The sequence below is a fragment of the Microtus pennsylvanicus genome, chromosome 11 (assembly GCF_037038515.1).
Source record: "Microtus pennsylvanicus isolate mMicPen1 chromosome 11, mMicPen1.hap1, whole genome shotgun sequence".
NCBI lineage: Eukaryota > Metazoa > Chordata > Mammalia > Rodentia > Cricetidae > Microtus > Microtus pennsylvanicus.
Window position 1 is genome coordinate 9,370,851 of NC_134589.1, and position 14,400 is coordinate 9,385,250.

Genomic DNA, 14,400 nt, shown 5'->3' on the forward strand with positions numbered 1-14,400 from the left:
TCCACTTCCAGGAGACAGTTAAGGAAAGGTATCCATGAGCCTCCAGCTAGGAAACTTTCATCTCACTTGCCCGTTGGTAATAATGGCAACAATCCCCAGGCAACAAGCAAAGAAGAAATGAGATAGGAATGTAGCTTAGAATGGAAGTATGCACCAGCCTCTAGGTTCAATCTCCCCACTCAGCTAAGCCTAGAAGTGTGTGTGTTGTAACCCCAGCACTCGGAAGGTGGAGGCAGGAGGATGAGATATTCTTAGCTACACAGTAAGTTCAAAAGAAGAAATCTCTAGCTGGGCGGTAGTGGTGCATGCCTTTAACCCCAGCACTCCGGAGGCAGAGGCAGGCGGATCTCTGTGAGTTCGAGGCCAGCCTGGTCTACAAGAGCTAGTTCCAGGACAGGCTTCAAAACCACAGAGAAACCCAGTCTCGAAAAACAAACAAACAAAAAAGAAATCTCTGGGTGAAATTCCTTAACACGTATTTATTGAGCATCTACTGTGTTCCAGGGACTGGACAGAGAACGAATCCAAGTCACTCTGCCTTCAGCACAAATCCAAAGGCTGAGGTTCTTTCCCAAAGGACCCTGCAAACAAGGGAGACTTGGATGGCCTTTGAGATTCCAGAACACACACTTTGCTGATCCCCTCAAAAATCTTCTAGGGATGGTCTGAGGCCTTTCCCGGCCACATAAAGGTGGAACTTGCTTCCCTGTTGTCCCCAAGTTTCTGGCTCATGGTCCCCAGATCTTTCTAATCAGACACCGAGGAGACTCCTGGCCATCTTGAGCTGAGATGTATTTCCCCAGGCTAGACAGGCTCCACAAAAACCAATGGGCCCAGAGTTCTCACGGGGCAGCTTCAGTACTTAAGCACCCAGACCAGGGCAAAACTCTTGTCCCAGGTTGGTACTGGGCAGGGATTAACCACAGCCTTGAACCCTAGACGTGGGGGCCAAGAAAAGGTAAAGTACATAACCCATTCTGCTATAACCCAGGATCCTGGTACCAAACAGAACTAAGTACCTGACCCCTGACCCTTGCCCTAAAAAAATCTTTCTGCCTGCATCCTCCACCTCCATGGCAACAGCATGGCAAAGCTGCCTCCCTCCCTGATGCTCCTTGGGACCCTTAGATCTTGTTTTGGTTTGGGGAGTGTTTTGGTTTGTAGGCAGGGTCTTGCCATGTAGCCCTGGCTTGCCTTGAACTCTGGCTGTTCTCAAATTCATAGAGGTCCTCCAGCCTCTTCCTCCGAGTGCTGGGGTTAAAGTACCACCATGCCTAGATAACCATAAAGTCCTTCAGTCAGTCAGTTCCATCCATCTTTCCCTCCCTTCCTTCCCTTCCCGCCTCCCCGCCTGCCTTCCCGCCTCCCCGCCTTCCCTCCTCCCTCCCTTTCCGCAAACCCGCGGCTGCGCTGCTGACGCCTAAAGCCTAGAGCTCGCGAAATCGCCGGGGAAGCCCAGCAGGCGCTTAATAACCACGCCCAATCCTTTCTGGTCCTGCCCCTTCCGCTCCCTGGGGCGGGACTAGAGCGATTTCCGCCCTGAGCACGGAAGCCGTGTGGAGAGCGAAGTGAGGGGTGTGCCTCTGGTATCCAATCCTTACCCGGCTCTGCCAGGATCCTGAGATCCCTACCCATCCCCAGATCCCATCTCCAGCTGCAAATCCCTGCAGATTCAAACCCAGGACCGGGCCGGGTTTGCCTGCCGCTCTGTCGCCTCCCGGGACAGATCAGGGTCCAGGCGAGGGTTTTGCGCGACCTTGTGGCCTCTTCCTTCCCACCCGTCCTCCCGGCTCCTTCGCCGCTCCAGCCATGGCACAGAAACCCAAGGTAGACCCCCACGTCGGGCGGCTAGGGTACCTGCAGGCGCTGGTCAATGAGTTCCAGGAGACCGAGAGCCAAGGTGAGAGGTGTGGGGTGGGCGCGAGGGACCGGGCAGGGCTCCTATGGCAGCAGCCGCACGGGCCCAACCCCGGGACCGCTTTCCCATTGCAGATGCCAAGGAACAAGTCCTTGCCAACCTCGCTAACTTCGCCTATGACCCGGGCAACTACGAGTATCTGCGGCAGCTGCAAGTCCTAGACCTATTCCTCGATTCGCTGTCAGAAGAGAACGAAACGCTAGTGAAATTTGCTATTGGTAAGGGTTAGGCCGGCCCCTAGATACGGGCTAGAGCGACATCAGAGACTTAGAAGTGAGTCCTTCAGCCAGGCGTGATGGCACTCACCTGTAAACCCAGCAGTATGAGAGGCTGAGGCAGGAGCATTGCTGTGACTCGGAGGCCAGCCTGGGATATAGAATAAGTCACTGTCACGAAACAAGTTAGTCCTTAGGCTAGGAATCTCATCTGCCAGGGCAGACCTCCCAGATATGTGTGCCACTGCCTCCTCCATACATTGTCCGGGTCACAGCTAGTCCGTAACAGGTCTGGGAGTCACTGCCAGCTCTTTGTGCCTTTGCTTCCTCTTAGAAAAGAGGTAATGAGCAAGGAAGCGAGTTGAAACTGCTTTGGAAGGCGTTTGGAGCTTGCTCTTGCATATCGAGAGATGCAAAGGTGACGTGGAATTTATAGCCTAGGACCCCTGGGGTTAGATGATTGTAAGACCGTTTGAATTATTCATGTATTCATGGTAGATTTGTTTTTAACTTTGTGTGTGTGTGTGTGTGTGTGTGTGTGTGTGTGTGTAAGTATGGGTATGTACACCACAGCGAATGCATGAAAGTCAGGAAAGTTTTTCAAAAGTCAGTTTCCACTGGGTATGGTGGCACGTGCCTTTTATCCCAGAAGACAGAGGTAGGTGGATGTCTATGAGTTCAAGGCCACCCTAGTCTGCCTATTAAATTCTAGGTCATCTAGGGTCACATAGTAAGATTCTGTGTCTGAATGAATGAACGAATGATAGTTACTAGTTCTCTGCTTCCGGTTTGCTGAGGTGGGCTCTCTTGTTTCTTCTGTGAGGAGCAGCATCTATAGCTGGCCCATGAGCTTCTAGCTGATCCTCCTGTCTCAACCTCTCGTCTCTCCTAAGAGTGCTGGGATTACAGATGCATCTATACATTTTTTTAATGTAGGTTCCTGGTATGGACCTTAGGTTGTCAGGTTTGCAGGGCAGCTCTTTTACCCACTGAGCCATCTCCTCTGCCCAATGATAGATAAAGAAGGTGCTGGTCCCAGTTCTGGAGAGACGGTGAACAGTTTGGGGAAAAGCCTTTGCCCTGAAGGAGTTCGTGTTCTAGAAGGGGGAGATAGGTGCGAACAAACAAGCCAGATGGAGCAATAGGAAGCGGCGTAACTTCAGCTTTGGCCTTCTTGGGTTTGCAGTGTGGACAAAGGCCCTAAGCAAGGAGGTGTTGGGGGGGGGGGGCAGCAGGTGTATTGGGGCTGCTTTAAGTGAGGAGTCGAATGGGGTGGAGTTAGAGCGGTTATAACACAGGGACTTTAGATCCAGGCCATGGGAAGAAGTCTAGAATTAAGAACAAATAAAAATTCTTTTAGCACATACTTTTGTTTGTTTATTTTTGAGGCAAGATTCCTTTGTGTAACAGCTTTGACTGTCCTGGAATCACTCAGTAGACCAGGCTGGCTTCGAACTGTATTACTATAACAAATCATAAATATAGTTCTGAAGCCTTTAGTCCCAGTACTCGTGGGGCAGAGGCAGGTGGATCTCTGTGAGTTCAAGGCCAGCCTGGTCTACAGAGCAAGTTCCAGGACAGGTTCCAAAACTGCACAGAGAAACCCTGCCTCAAAAAAACAAACATATATATGGAGAGAGAGAGAAAGTTCTGGCATTTTGGGTGGGTGGAGGCAAAAGAATCAGGAATTTAGGGTGATTTTTCAGCTAAATAACAACTTTGAGGTCCAAGGGGTGGGGGATCTTTGGTAAACATAATTTTGCTATTTATTAAAGACAGTGTTTGCATACTAGTAAGATGGATTGTTTGTTCATTTCATTATGTGAAAACATAATCAAACCTGGCTGAATGTTTGGTACTGTGGGACATAGAACATCCTCAGTGTTTGTCAGAGTTTAACAGCTTTGTAAGGTCAGTGCTGAGAACTCAAGATTTACAGAAACACACAGTAACAGATGGTAGGTGTATGTTTAGGGCTGGGACTAAAGCTGTGTATACCATGCCCAGCTGACCAGCGCTCTGGAGGCAGAGGCCAACTAGGGTCTACATAGGGAGACCTTGTCTTCAGAAACAACAAACCCTACAAACATACTGATCTTTAAATGTGTTCCCAGGTACCTCCATTTGTGCCTCTGCCCCACTGCTGTTGCCCTGGGAATGGTGACAGTGGCCAGTTTCTTTTTCCGAGCTCTTCTCTTATGCCTGTCCACCTTCCCCTGATCTAAGTCTCTAGTGTCAGGTGCGGCTCCAGCTCGCAGCCTTGAATCTCTGGGACTCTGCAGACTAGATTGCTCTTGTATTTATCGTATGCAGCTAAAAAGGAGAGTCCCAGTGGGACCTAGAAACAGATTCAGTGACTCGTCATTTCCCTTCCTTGGATCACCTCTGGCGCTAGAGGGGAGCCCTGCCACACCCCCGCCCTGCTGCCAAGAGCGCTGTGTCCACCTCGGAGCGTCTAGTCTTTGTCCCTGACCTAATGGGGGCACTAAGGAGGTGATCTCCCTGGGAAGCAAGCCTGGCTCTGCTTATCTCTGCAGTTCAAGGGTGTGCAGGTCTTTTGGCCTGGGGTGGAAGATGGAAGGAGAGTCAAGAGGCAGATTTGGAAAAGAGTCTTCAAAGGATGTAGTCCCAGACATGACTGACACAGAGGCCTCATGAGGGACTGTTTGGTTCTGCAGTAGCCAGGCAAGAGACAAGACAGGTCAGATTGCCCTTGGCCAAGTCTTGCAGAACCCAAACCAAATCTGTCTGTTGGCAAACAGTGAGTTTTGATATGAAGGAGCTGGGCTGGGGGATCAGACTGGTTTGGATTCAGTTACCATCTCATGTGTCATTTCCCTCGGTCACCTGTCAGAGGGAAATTGTAAGTAGCTACTCGTTAGGGTCTTTGCCTGCCACTACAGGGTCTCCTAGGCCTCTGCCCATGGACCTGAATCCAGATCACTTTCGAGCTACAATCTCTTCTCTCTTCTCCCAGGTAGGATGGAACAATATCCCATCAGGGAACCACCCTTCTGCTCAGGGATTCTCGCCCTCTAGAAAAGCAGGGGCAGTAGGTATGTGGATCCTCAGCCTCACAGCGGATACCTAGGCAGGGTTAAGTGGAGAAAGCCTAGCGTCAAGCATGCTGGTTGTACCCTGCCCTTGCTCCCGGGCCATAGCTGTCTGCTCCTGCAGCACTAGCATGCAGTTGGGGGGTGAGGTCAGTGTGGGCCTGCTCTCCTTCCCGGTGTTGCCGCTCACCCTGGAGATAATGCTTGTTGTCAGCAGCTAGGAGCTGCAGTGGAACCCTGTTGCAGTGGGACTTGGGCTGGGGGCCTGACTGACCTCTTCCCAGATACATCTGTGTCCTTGGAGAAATGAGATCTTCCACAATGTGGTCAAAGTGTGGGCGTCAGAGGTGGGGGCTTAAGAACAACAGGACACATCCGAGATGTGGTGCGGGTGAGATGATTTTATGGTTTTTGAAGTTTCATTGCATAAAGAATCTCCCTTACAAACTGGGTTCAAAGATTCGGTAAAGTTTAAGGGCCAGGTTTTGTTTTGTTTTGTTTTGTTTTGTTTATTTTTCGAGACAGGGTTTCTCTGTGGTTTTGGAGCCTGTCCTGGAACTAGCTCTTGTAGACCAGGCTGGTCTCGAACTCACAAGGGGCCAGGTTTAAAACTTAAGTGGAGGGGCTGGAAAGCTGGCTCAGTAGTTAAGAGCACTGGCTCCAAAGGCCCTGATCAATTCCCAGCAACCACATGATGTCTCATAACCATCTGTAATGAGATCTGGTGCCCTCTTCTGGCCTGCAGGAATAAATGCAGGCAGAATACTGTGTTTCTTTTTAATGGAAGTGGAAAGGACCAGAGAGATGGCCCGTGGGGAAAGGCGTTTGCTGTCTGGCTACCTTTCAGTCCCCAGGACACACACTGTAGGCGAGAACTGATCCCCGAGTCGTCCTCTCTGGCTCTGAAACATGAGCCTGAGATCTGGGGGTGCCACGGGTTGCAGTTATCCGCCAGCTGTGGTAGTGCCCCGAACGCCACAGTAGCCCCTCGTCAACATAGCCAGGTCCAGCTGTCGGTTCCAGGGAAGAGTGAGGTGGGATTGCCCTGCGTCGAGCAAGTGGGACGAAACCCTCCTCGCAGATCAGGAAACCTCTCCTCCGCATGGCTGACTCCCACTAGTTGTGACATTAGAGCCGGGGTTAGCCTCGCCTTCGAGGATCTGAGCTCTGCAGAGGGGACCCAGCGGGCAGAACCCATGCTCAACTCCAGGACCTCATCTTCCCTGCTTTTGTTGCTATGACACTGCCCCCTCTGCCACAGTTAGGAGTAAGCGCTAGTGTGAAGGCCTACCATACTGCTGCACCTGGTGCTACATTTAGTCACAGAGGAACTAACAGCCACTGGGCAGTGGTAGAGGTGCTGGCAGCAACAGGGTGCGCCTTTAATCCCAGGACTCAGGAGACAAGCAGGCAGATCTCTGAGTTCAAGGCCAGCCTGGTCTACAGGGTGAGATCCAGAACAGCCAGGGTTACACTGCAAAACCCTTTCTGAAAAAACAAAACAAAACAAAAAAGCTGCCCATGATTGCGACTGTGGATGAATTATGGGGCATCAGCTACAAAGCTAGACCCCTGTACATACTCATTAATGAACGAAAGAGCCGAGCTGCAGCCCCGGCTAAGAACATCCTGTGCATCTCTCTCATCCCAGAGCGGTGGATACAGAGCAACGTAATAAGTACCTTGCTTCTGTGAAAACCGATTGGTTCTCAGGACAGCACCGGGTACTTGGCAGTTTTAAAGCTAGATTCAACAAGTGGCCTCTACCCAGGCGGTGGTGGCGCACATCTTTAATCCCAGCACTCTGGAGGTGGAGGTAGGTGGATCTCTGAGAGTTTGAGGCCAGCCTGGTATACATATACAGAGTTCCATGACAGCCAGGGCTACATACAGAGAAACACTATCTAGAACCCCTGTCCCCCATCCCCGCCCCACTAAAAAAATGACCTGAGAATTCAGGTTAAATTGCCTTCCTGTATCTTGCAATGCATAACGATGCCACCAGGTGGTAGTAGTGCTCAAAGGCTGCCTACAGTGTCTTTGGAAAGCAACAGTGTGTTTCTCTTTAGATTTAATTAGATGTGTTTGTCATTGGAAAGAACTTTTCTTTTCAAGAAAAGTACAGGCGGAGTGCAGTGGCTTGCATGCACAGTCCCATCTTTCTGTGGTTCCTGTCCTTAGACTTGGGCCACCAGGCAGGCTCAAGTACCTTTACCGGTATTTCCACGATCGGTTTTATATTTTTTGAGTGAAGGAAGGGTTTACTATGTTGTCCAGGCTTCCCCTGGGCTCCTGAGCTTGAGTGATCCTCCTTCCTCAGCTGCCCTAGTAGCAAGGACTGTGGGTGTTTGCCACCTCACCCTACTTCACCGGCTATGCCAGCCTTGTGCCCTGAGGTGGGCAAGGTCTTAAGTGGAAGGAACCTCTTGGCCCTTCTCAGGGAGAGCTCACCCAGTCAGGAGGTGCCCAGTGCCGATGGAGCCTTGTCTGTGTCACCTCTTTAAATCCCCAGGAAAGCTGGGCGATGGTGGCGCACGCCTTTAATCCCAGCACTCGGGAGGCAGAGGCAGGCGGATCTCTGTGAGTTCGAGACCAGCCTGGTCTACAGAGCTAGTTCCAGGACAGGCTCCAAAGCCACAGAGAAACCCTGTCTCGAAAAACAAAAAAAAATAAAAATAAAAAAAATAAATAAATCCCCAGGAAAATCCTGAGAGCACCTCCCCCCAGCACCCGTGCCTCCTCTGTGACTCCTGGCCACCAGCTTCTCCCAGTCCAGCCCTCCCATCTCAGGTTCTCCTCGGGATTTCTTCTCCAGCCTCTTGGGTTTCTATGGTTACTGGTGTCCAGCGGAGCTGTCATCTCTTGCCTCGAGCTGTTTTTTTCCGCCTTTGTCTGTCTAAAGTAAATTATTCAGCTAGTCAGGACTTGCTTTTCTCTCATCTTTCTTTTTGATGGTGCTGAGAATGAACCAGGAACCTAGGCGAGCACTCCGCCACCAAGCCACACCCCAGCCCCGCCCCTTTCTGTTTCGTAACTGCCTTGTAAGTGCAGTGTGGAGAGTGTACAGTGAGATGCACTGAGTGGCAGGCAGTTTAATTAATCCTTAAGTTCATTAAGGTATGTGCCCCTACATGTACCGGCTCCTCTGTCGAGATGTGGCTTGTTTCCCCCATGTGCCCCGTGCAGGCGCAGCTCTGACCTCTGTTCCAATGGGTTGCTTTTACCTGGTCTTGCACTTTATATGAGTGAGATCATACAAGATCCATCCTAAATCTGGTTTCTTAATAAAAAAAAAATGTAGAGGGTTGTAGGGAGGCATGGTGGCACAGGACTTTAATGCCAGCATTTGGGAGGCAAAGGAAGATGAGTCTCTGTGAGTTCAATGCCAGCCTGGTCTACATAGCAAGTTCTAGACCAGCCAGAGCTATACTGTAAGACTCTATCACTTGGCACACAAACACACACACACACTAATTAATTCTTTCTATGTGTGCGTTCATGGGTGTGGAGGCCAGAGGTTAAGGGTCTTCCTCTGTGGCTGTCACTGACTCTGGAGCTCACTACACACACACACACACACACACACACACACAACTCCTGTTCTCTCCTCTCTCTGCCCCTATGAAGAGTTACAGACCCACATGATCATGTCTGACTTTTTCTGCGGGTGCTCAGGTGCTCATCCTGCGTGACAAGTACCATCTCCCCAACTCCAGCATTGCTTTCCTTTACCTTTAGGACTTCAGAAGGTTTTATTTCATGTATGTGTATGTGTGTGGTAGGGGTGAAGGTGGGGTGGGTCCATGTGGACACAGAAGAAGGCGTCAGGTAATCAGGCAATATGGGGCTGAGTTAGAAGTGGTTGTGAGCTGCTTATAAAGATCTGGGAACTGGGGGCTGGAGAGATGGCTCAGTGGTTAAGAGCATTGCCTGCTCTTCCAAAGGTCCTGAGTTCAATTCCCAGCAACCACATGGTGGCTCACAACCATCTGTAATGAGGTCTGGTGCCCTCTTCTGGCCTGCAGACAGAACATTGTATACATAATAAATAAATAAATATTAAAAAAAAAAAAAAAGATCTGGGAACTGAACCCAGATCTTCAGCAAGAGCAGTGTGTGGTCTTAACTGTTGAACTTTCTCTCCAGTCCATTTTTTTTATTTTTTTTGTTTTGTTTTTAGTTTATTTTTATTTTATGTGCGTTGGTGTTTTGCCTGCATGTAAGTCTGTGTGAGGGTGTTGGATCCTGGAGTTACAGACAGTTGTGAACTGCCATGTGGGTGCTGGGAATTGAACCTGGGTCCCCTGGAAGAGCAGTCAGTGCTCTTAAGGACTGTGTGGTCTCTCCAGCCCAAGAAGGCTGGAGAGGGGAAGCCCGGGCAGAGCCTGTCCTCCAGTTCCAGGGAACACAGGCTGCTTCCACCTTTTTTTTTTCTTCCGGCTGTCCTGGAACTCATTCTGTAGACCAGCCTGACCTCGAACTCAGCTTGGTTCTTTTGTATGGTGGGCGGCTGTTAGTTTGTTTGAGACAGGGTTTCTCCATGTAGCCCTCTCTGTAGCTGGCCTCAGAGTCAGAGTGCTGGGCTTAAAAGTGTATGCCACCATTGCCCAACTCCGTAGCCCTTCACAGCGGGCAGACTCAGGGTCATGGACTGGGCAGGGGCTCTGGTGGGTCATGTGGGACCATCTCGGTGCCCCGGCCCAGTTTGTGGTCTCAGAAGCTCTCAGCCATTCTCTGGGCCCTCACCCTCCTCTTCATCTTCAAGAGATGCTGCCAGCTAGGCAGAGGGGCCTAGCGCCCTGATGGCCAGAAGCTGAGTCAGCACGTACAGGAAGCCATCTTCCGGCACTGAGGAGCCAAAGCTAAGCAGTGTTTCTCTGTAAAAATTAGCATCTGTCTCCACGGCCAAGAGGTCATTAGGTCAGGGGACCTACCCTGAGAATGGAAGAAGGGGTCCTGGTTCTTGTTTTTATATCAGTGTTTTGTCTGTGTACGTACATGTGCTACATGCATGCCTGGTGTCTATAGAGACAAGAGGGCATTGGAGCCCCTGGAATTGGTCACAGGTGGTTGTGAGCCACCATGTGGGTGCTGGGAACTGAACACGGGTTCTTTTTTTTCTCCATTGATTTTGCAGTCTTTTTTTTTTTTTGAATACGGGTTCTTAGGAAGAGCTGTCAACACTCTTAACCTCTGAGCCATCTCTTGATAGTTTTATTTATTTATTTGTTTGTTTGTTTGTTTGTTTATTATTTTACATGCTGGCCACAGTTTCTCCTCCCAGTCCTTCCCTGCTCTTGACAGTTATTTTTTTTAAAGATTTATTTACTTATTATGTATACAACATTCTGCCTCGATGTATGCTCGCACGCCAGAGCAGGGTGCCAGATCTCAGTACAGATGGTTGTGAGCCACCATGTGGTTGCTGGGAATTGAACTCAGGACCTCTGGAAGAGCAGCCAGTGCTCTTAACCTCTGAGCCATCTCTCCAGCCCTCTTGACAGTTTTTTTTTTTTTTTTTAAATCCAGAGTCACTGGTCTCTCACTCTGAACTTTCCTCCTCTCCTCTCTAGTCACTGCGAGGCATGGTGTTGTGTCTGCTTCACTTAGGGCTGATAGAGCAGGCTGGATTTCTGAAGTCTTGAGAAGTCTGGGCTTCGGTGACCTTGCAGTCCTTGTCCATGGGCAAACTTTCCCCAGGCCTGGGCACTCCCCCAGGCTCACTGGCCAGAGGTGCTGGGAGGAGAGATGAGAGAGCCAGGACCACAGCACCCGGGCTCAACCTTGCCTTTCTCCAGGGGGCCTCTGCAACCTGTCCCCGGACAAGGCGAACAAGGAGCACATTCTGCAGGCTGGAGGCATCCCGCTCATCACCAACTGCCTGTCCAGTCCCAACGAGGAGACGGTGTTATCTGCAGTCACCACACTCATGTACCTAAGCTCGCCCGGCACGGGCTCCCATCCCGAGCTCATCTCCTTGCCTGTGGTCCAGTGCATGCTGCGCTTTTCTCTCTCAGCCAACATACGGCTCCGGAACCTGGCCCAGATCTTCCTGGAGGACTTCTGCTCCCCAAGCCAGGTGGCCGAGGCACGGAGCCAGCAGGCCCATTCGGCCCTGGGTATCCCACTGCCAAAGACCGAGGCCCCACAGCAGCCCTGATCCAAGAAGACCTCAGGGCTCTGCCACTTTCTGCCTGAGACCAGTCCTGGCATAGGAAGCAGAGACCAATAGCCGTCCATCCTGCCCACGGGATGCCTGTTCGGCTGTATGAAAGGTAGGATCTCTGAGCATGACGGGTGTTTATGCTAGGAAAACCAGTAGGGAGGAATGAAGGAGCCAGACCTGAGGTGCTTAGAGGAGAGAAACAGCTGGTGTGACTCTCATGGGCTGGTGCTCCCAACAGTGCCAACAGAAGACCAGCTCGGTGCCCCAGGCCCAGCCAACACGCTGCTATACAAGCTTTGCACAGTGGTGCTCAAGAACAGCTGCTAGAACCAGGACTCGGGAGTGTGGCCAGTAGCATGAGTGCCCAGAGGAACTTTGATGGCTAGAGATCAGCTGGCCTTATCCGCTGGGAGGGTGCTGTGGGGTAACACCCCTCCAGTACTGAGGCTGGGCATTTAGGCACAGCAGACAGACTTGGGTAGCTCTGCCGCCCAGAAACAACTGTCCACACAGCCCTGCCTTTTTGCTAAGCACCAAGTGAGGAACACAGATGAGGTCTCTGCCTTTGGGTGTCACACCTCAGTGACTGTTAACCAGGTGGCCATCGGACATTAGGAGCAAGGCCCTCCAGGAGTCAAGAGCATAATGAAGACAAGACAGCGAAGTGTCCCTTTAGAGAGGACAGCGAAGTGTCCCTTCAGACAGGACAGCCAAGTGTCCCTTCAGAGAGGCCCTGCATAGGGTCCTGCGACACAGATGGAAAGAGTGACTTCAGCTCCTCTTGTGACCAGGCTGTGGACCCCTCGTGTACCAACTGCCAACTGTGGCATCCCTGTCCCTTCAAAAAAGCTGCTCTGCCCCCTCTGCCTGTGACCCGATCTTCTGACGCTGGGGGTGGGAGCCCTGCATACGAACCCTTCAAGGCCGGGACGAGAGCCTACCCAGGTCCGCTACCCAGATCCGCTACCTGCCGTTGTCCCAGAAGCCACCAACCTCCAGCAGCAGCTGGAGGACCCAGAGAGCACAGCAGCTCAAACCTGTAATCCTATCACTTGAGAAACAGAGGCAGGAGGATAGTCATGAGTTTGAGACCAGCCCCCACAACTTGGGGGACTTGGGCAACTTGGGCTATGGAGTAAGATCCTGTCCCAAAAGGAAAAAACAGGGTCCCAATAATGTCTGAAGGACGCCAAGATTCTGTTTCCCTCCCTCCTATGCCAGCGAAAAGAAAAAAAAATGAAACTAAAGGGGAAAGAAGCAAAAAGAGGTTAGACCTGATAAGAGGTTGGGGTTCAGGAGAAATGGGGGAGCTTCTGATCTCTAGCACTGTCCCCCTTAGATGGGAAACGAAAAGCTGTGTTCCAGGAAGGCCATCTGCAAGGGTATAGGAATGAGGCTGTGGGTGCGGCCGCTGCAGGAGGGGAGGAAGAAGACTATCAGAGTTGCGGTTCTCTGCCCCACCCCAGCCCAGCACAGACCCTGGCCTTTCCTAAGAGAAGGTCTTCAAAGAACAGATGCCTTGCTTTGGGTTTTTATTTTTATTAAAATTCTCCTAACTGATTTTCTGCGCCAGCCCTGCTCCTTCTGAGTGTAGCCATCTTGGGAAGGGCCAGATGGCAGTTTGTTCAAGCGAAGGTTCCAGTGGCTTCCTGCGTGAAGTCACCTGTCTGTGCAGGTTCCTGCTGACCCATCCCAGGGTCCTTCACAGGCCAGTTCGCTTGCTGTCGATGATCCCCCTCCAGTTGTCACTCCAGGAAAGCAGCCGTCTCCTGGTGGGGGGCAGGGCCAGGTGTCGATTGTGGCAGCAGGTGAACAGGATGTGCTCCCAGCTTGGGGTCTTCTCCAGGCCTGGGGCAGGAAAGACAGTTTGGGAACTGTAATCCGGTTATTTGCCCTAATCCCAGCAGGCCAGATGCCTGGAGGTTATCAGGGTTAACTGGCCCAACCTTGAATGGTGTCTTTGTCGTCAATGAGTAGGTCCCCCATGACCACTGTCTTGTCCCTAGTCAGGATAATCCGCTCCACAAACTGAGGCCCCAGGTTCTGCTCCACCCAGCGGTACTGTATGGGAAAGGGGTGGGGGGGATAAAAGGCAGATTGGTCAATGGGCTTGCTAGGCTTTAAATGCAGGGTCAGTGAGGCGTTGGGTTTAAGTGAAACTAAGCCCTCCAAAGTGCGGTACCCCTTTTCCCCAGCCCCCACTTTCTGTGATTTATTTTTAAAAAACAAATTTGGAAAGTTAAATCTGCGCAGGCGCCGGCACCTTCTCGCCCACACAGTGGTCGTACTTCCGCAGTGGGCTGGAGCAGATGAAGACCTCGGTGCTGCAGAGAGAGAGGGGGCAGTTAGGCCTGGGGAGCTGGCTGACCTCCCGCCGCCCCCTCTCCACCCTCCTTACTCTTGCATGTCGTTCATCTCTCGCAAAGCGTCTACGGCCCCAGGGATGGGCTCCAAGTTCAGGAAAAAGCCTGGAGCTTCATACACACTGGCCAGTTTCTCCTGAGAAAGACAGATCTCGTCCCGCTGCTGCCTTACAGCAGGGGGAGCCCCAGAGAGGACCCACGATAAACAGCCCGAGCCCACGCTGGGGATAGAATGCTGGAGGTGGATGGGCGCGCTCAAGCTTTCTGGTTGGGGGTGAACTGTGGATTCAGAAGCTGGGGTGCCTGGAATGGAACTCGGGTGGCCCTGCCTAGGGCGGGGAAGCGAGGTTCTCCGCCGGGCCTCCTACCGCCAGGTCCGGCCGCAGGGCTCGATATTGTTCGCTAGCGAGGAAGCCGCGGCGCTGCTCCAGCGGCACGTGCGGCTCCCCGGGGAAGCGACGGCGGAAACCCTGGAGCAGGCCAGACTCGAAGTCGGCCAGCACGCCGTCCATGTCCACCAGCACGCGCACCGGCCGCCGCGCCTCCATGGCCGCGCCCGGGGTCCCCGCCGAGCAGCGCAGCTACAACAGAGGATGACAGTCCCGGAAACAAGCTGCGGGGGCGGGGGCGGGGCCGGAGCCGGCTCATTTGCATAGAGTACGCTGCGAGGTGCCCGGGGTGATCC

The 14,400-nt window shown here is 52.1% G+C and overlaps 2 protein-coding genes across 7 annotated transcripts; one reads left to right on the plus strand and one right to left on the minus strand.

The window, feature by feature from the left end:
* Nucleotides 1–1,449: 1,449 nt before the first annotated feature.
* Armc7 (armadillo repeat containing 7) lies at nucleotides 1,450–12,744 on the plus strand. Of its 4 annotated transcripts, none has more exons than XM_075990068.1 (3): nucleotides 1,450–1,900; nucleotides 1,993–2,136; nucleotides 10,985–12,744. In XM_075990068.1, the coding sequence occupies exons 1-3, from the start codon at nucleotides 1,810–1,812 to the stop codon at nucleotides 11,344–11,346; spliced, it is 597 nt and encodes a 198-aa protein (XP_075846183.1). In that variant the 5' UTR covers nucleotides 1,450–1,809; the 3' UTR covers nucleotides 11,347–12,744. The 4 variants fall into 4 exon arrangements, with proteins under 4 accessions (XP_075846183.1, XP_075846186.1, XP_075846184.1 ...); XM_075990071.1 differs by having other exon boundaries at nucleotides 1,553–1,900; nucleotides 1,993–2,072; nucleotides 10,985–11,268; XM_075990069.1 differs by lacking the exon at nucleotides 10,985–12,744 and adding an exon at nucleotides 10,760–10,978 and having other exon boundaries at nucleotides 1,553–1,900.
* Nucleotides 12,745–12,875: 131 nt separating this feature from the next.
* Nt5c (5', 3'-nucleotidase, cytosolic) lies at nucleotides 12,876–14,333 on the minus strand. 3 transcript variants are annotated; one of them, XM_075990065.1, is made up of 5 exons: nucleotides 14,084–14,333; nucleotides 13,751–13,851; nucleotides 13,616–13,676; nucleotides 13,299–13,413; nucleotides 12,876–13,226 (listed from the first exon to the last, which is right to left on the minus strand). In XM_075990065.1, exons 1-5 carry the CDS (start codon nucleotides 14,261–14,263, stop codon nucleotides 13,012–13,014), a joined length of 672 nt encoding a protein of 223 aa, XP_075846180.1. In that variant the 5' UTR covers nucleotides 14,264–14,333; the 3' UTR covers nucleotides 12,876–13,011. The 3 variants fall into 3 exon arrangements, with proteins under 3 accessions (XP_075846180.1, XP_075846182.1, XP_075846181.1); XM_075990067.1 differs by having other exon boundaries at nucleotides 12,876–13,246; XM_075990066.1 differs by having other exon boundaries at nucleotides 12,876–13,200; nucleotides 14,084–14,331.
* Nucleotides 14,334–14,400: the final 67 nt, after the last annotated feature.

Excerpts from the sequence above, each read along its gene's own strand:
- Armc7 (XM_075990068.1), top strand. The coding sequence starts at position 1,810 with ATGGCACAGAAACCCAAGGTAGACCCCCACGTCGGGCGGCTAGGGTAC. Across the intron at positions 1,901-1,992 it reads CCAGGAGACCGAGAGCCAAG|ATGCCAAGGAACAAGTCCTT; the intron begins GTGAGAGGTGTG and ends TTCCCATTGCAG. Across the intron at positions 2,137-10,984 it reads GCTAGTGAAATTTGCTATTG|GGGGCCTCTGCAACCTGTCC; the intron begins GTAAGGGTTAGG and ends GCCTTTCTCCAG.
- Nt5c (XM_075990065.1), bottom strand. The coding sequence starts at position 14,263 with ATGGAGGCGCGGCGGCCGGTGCGCGTGCTGGTGGACATGGACGGCGTG. Across the intron at positions 13,677-13,750 it reads GAGATGAACGACATGCAAGA|CACCGAGGTCTTCATCTGCT; the intron begins GTAAGGAGGGTG and ends CTCTCTCTGCAG. Across the intron at positions 13,414-13,615 it reads ACCACTGTGTGGGCGAGAAG|TACCGCTGGGTGGAGCAGAA; the intron begins GTGCCGGCGCCT and ends TTTCCCATACAG.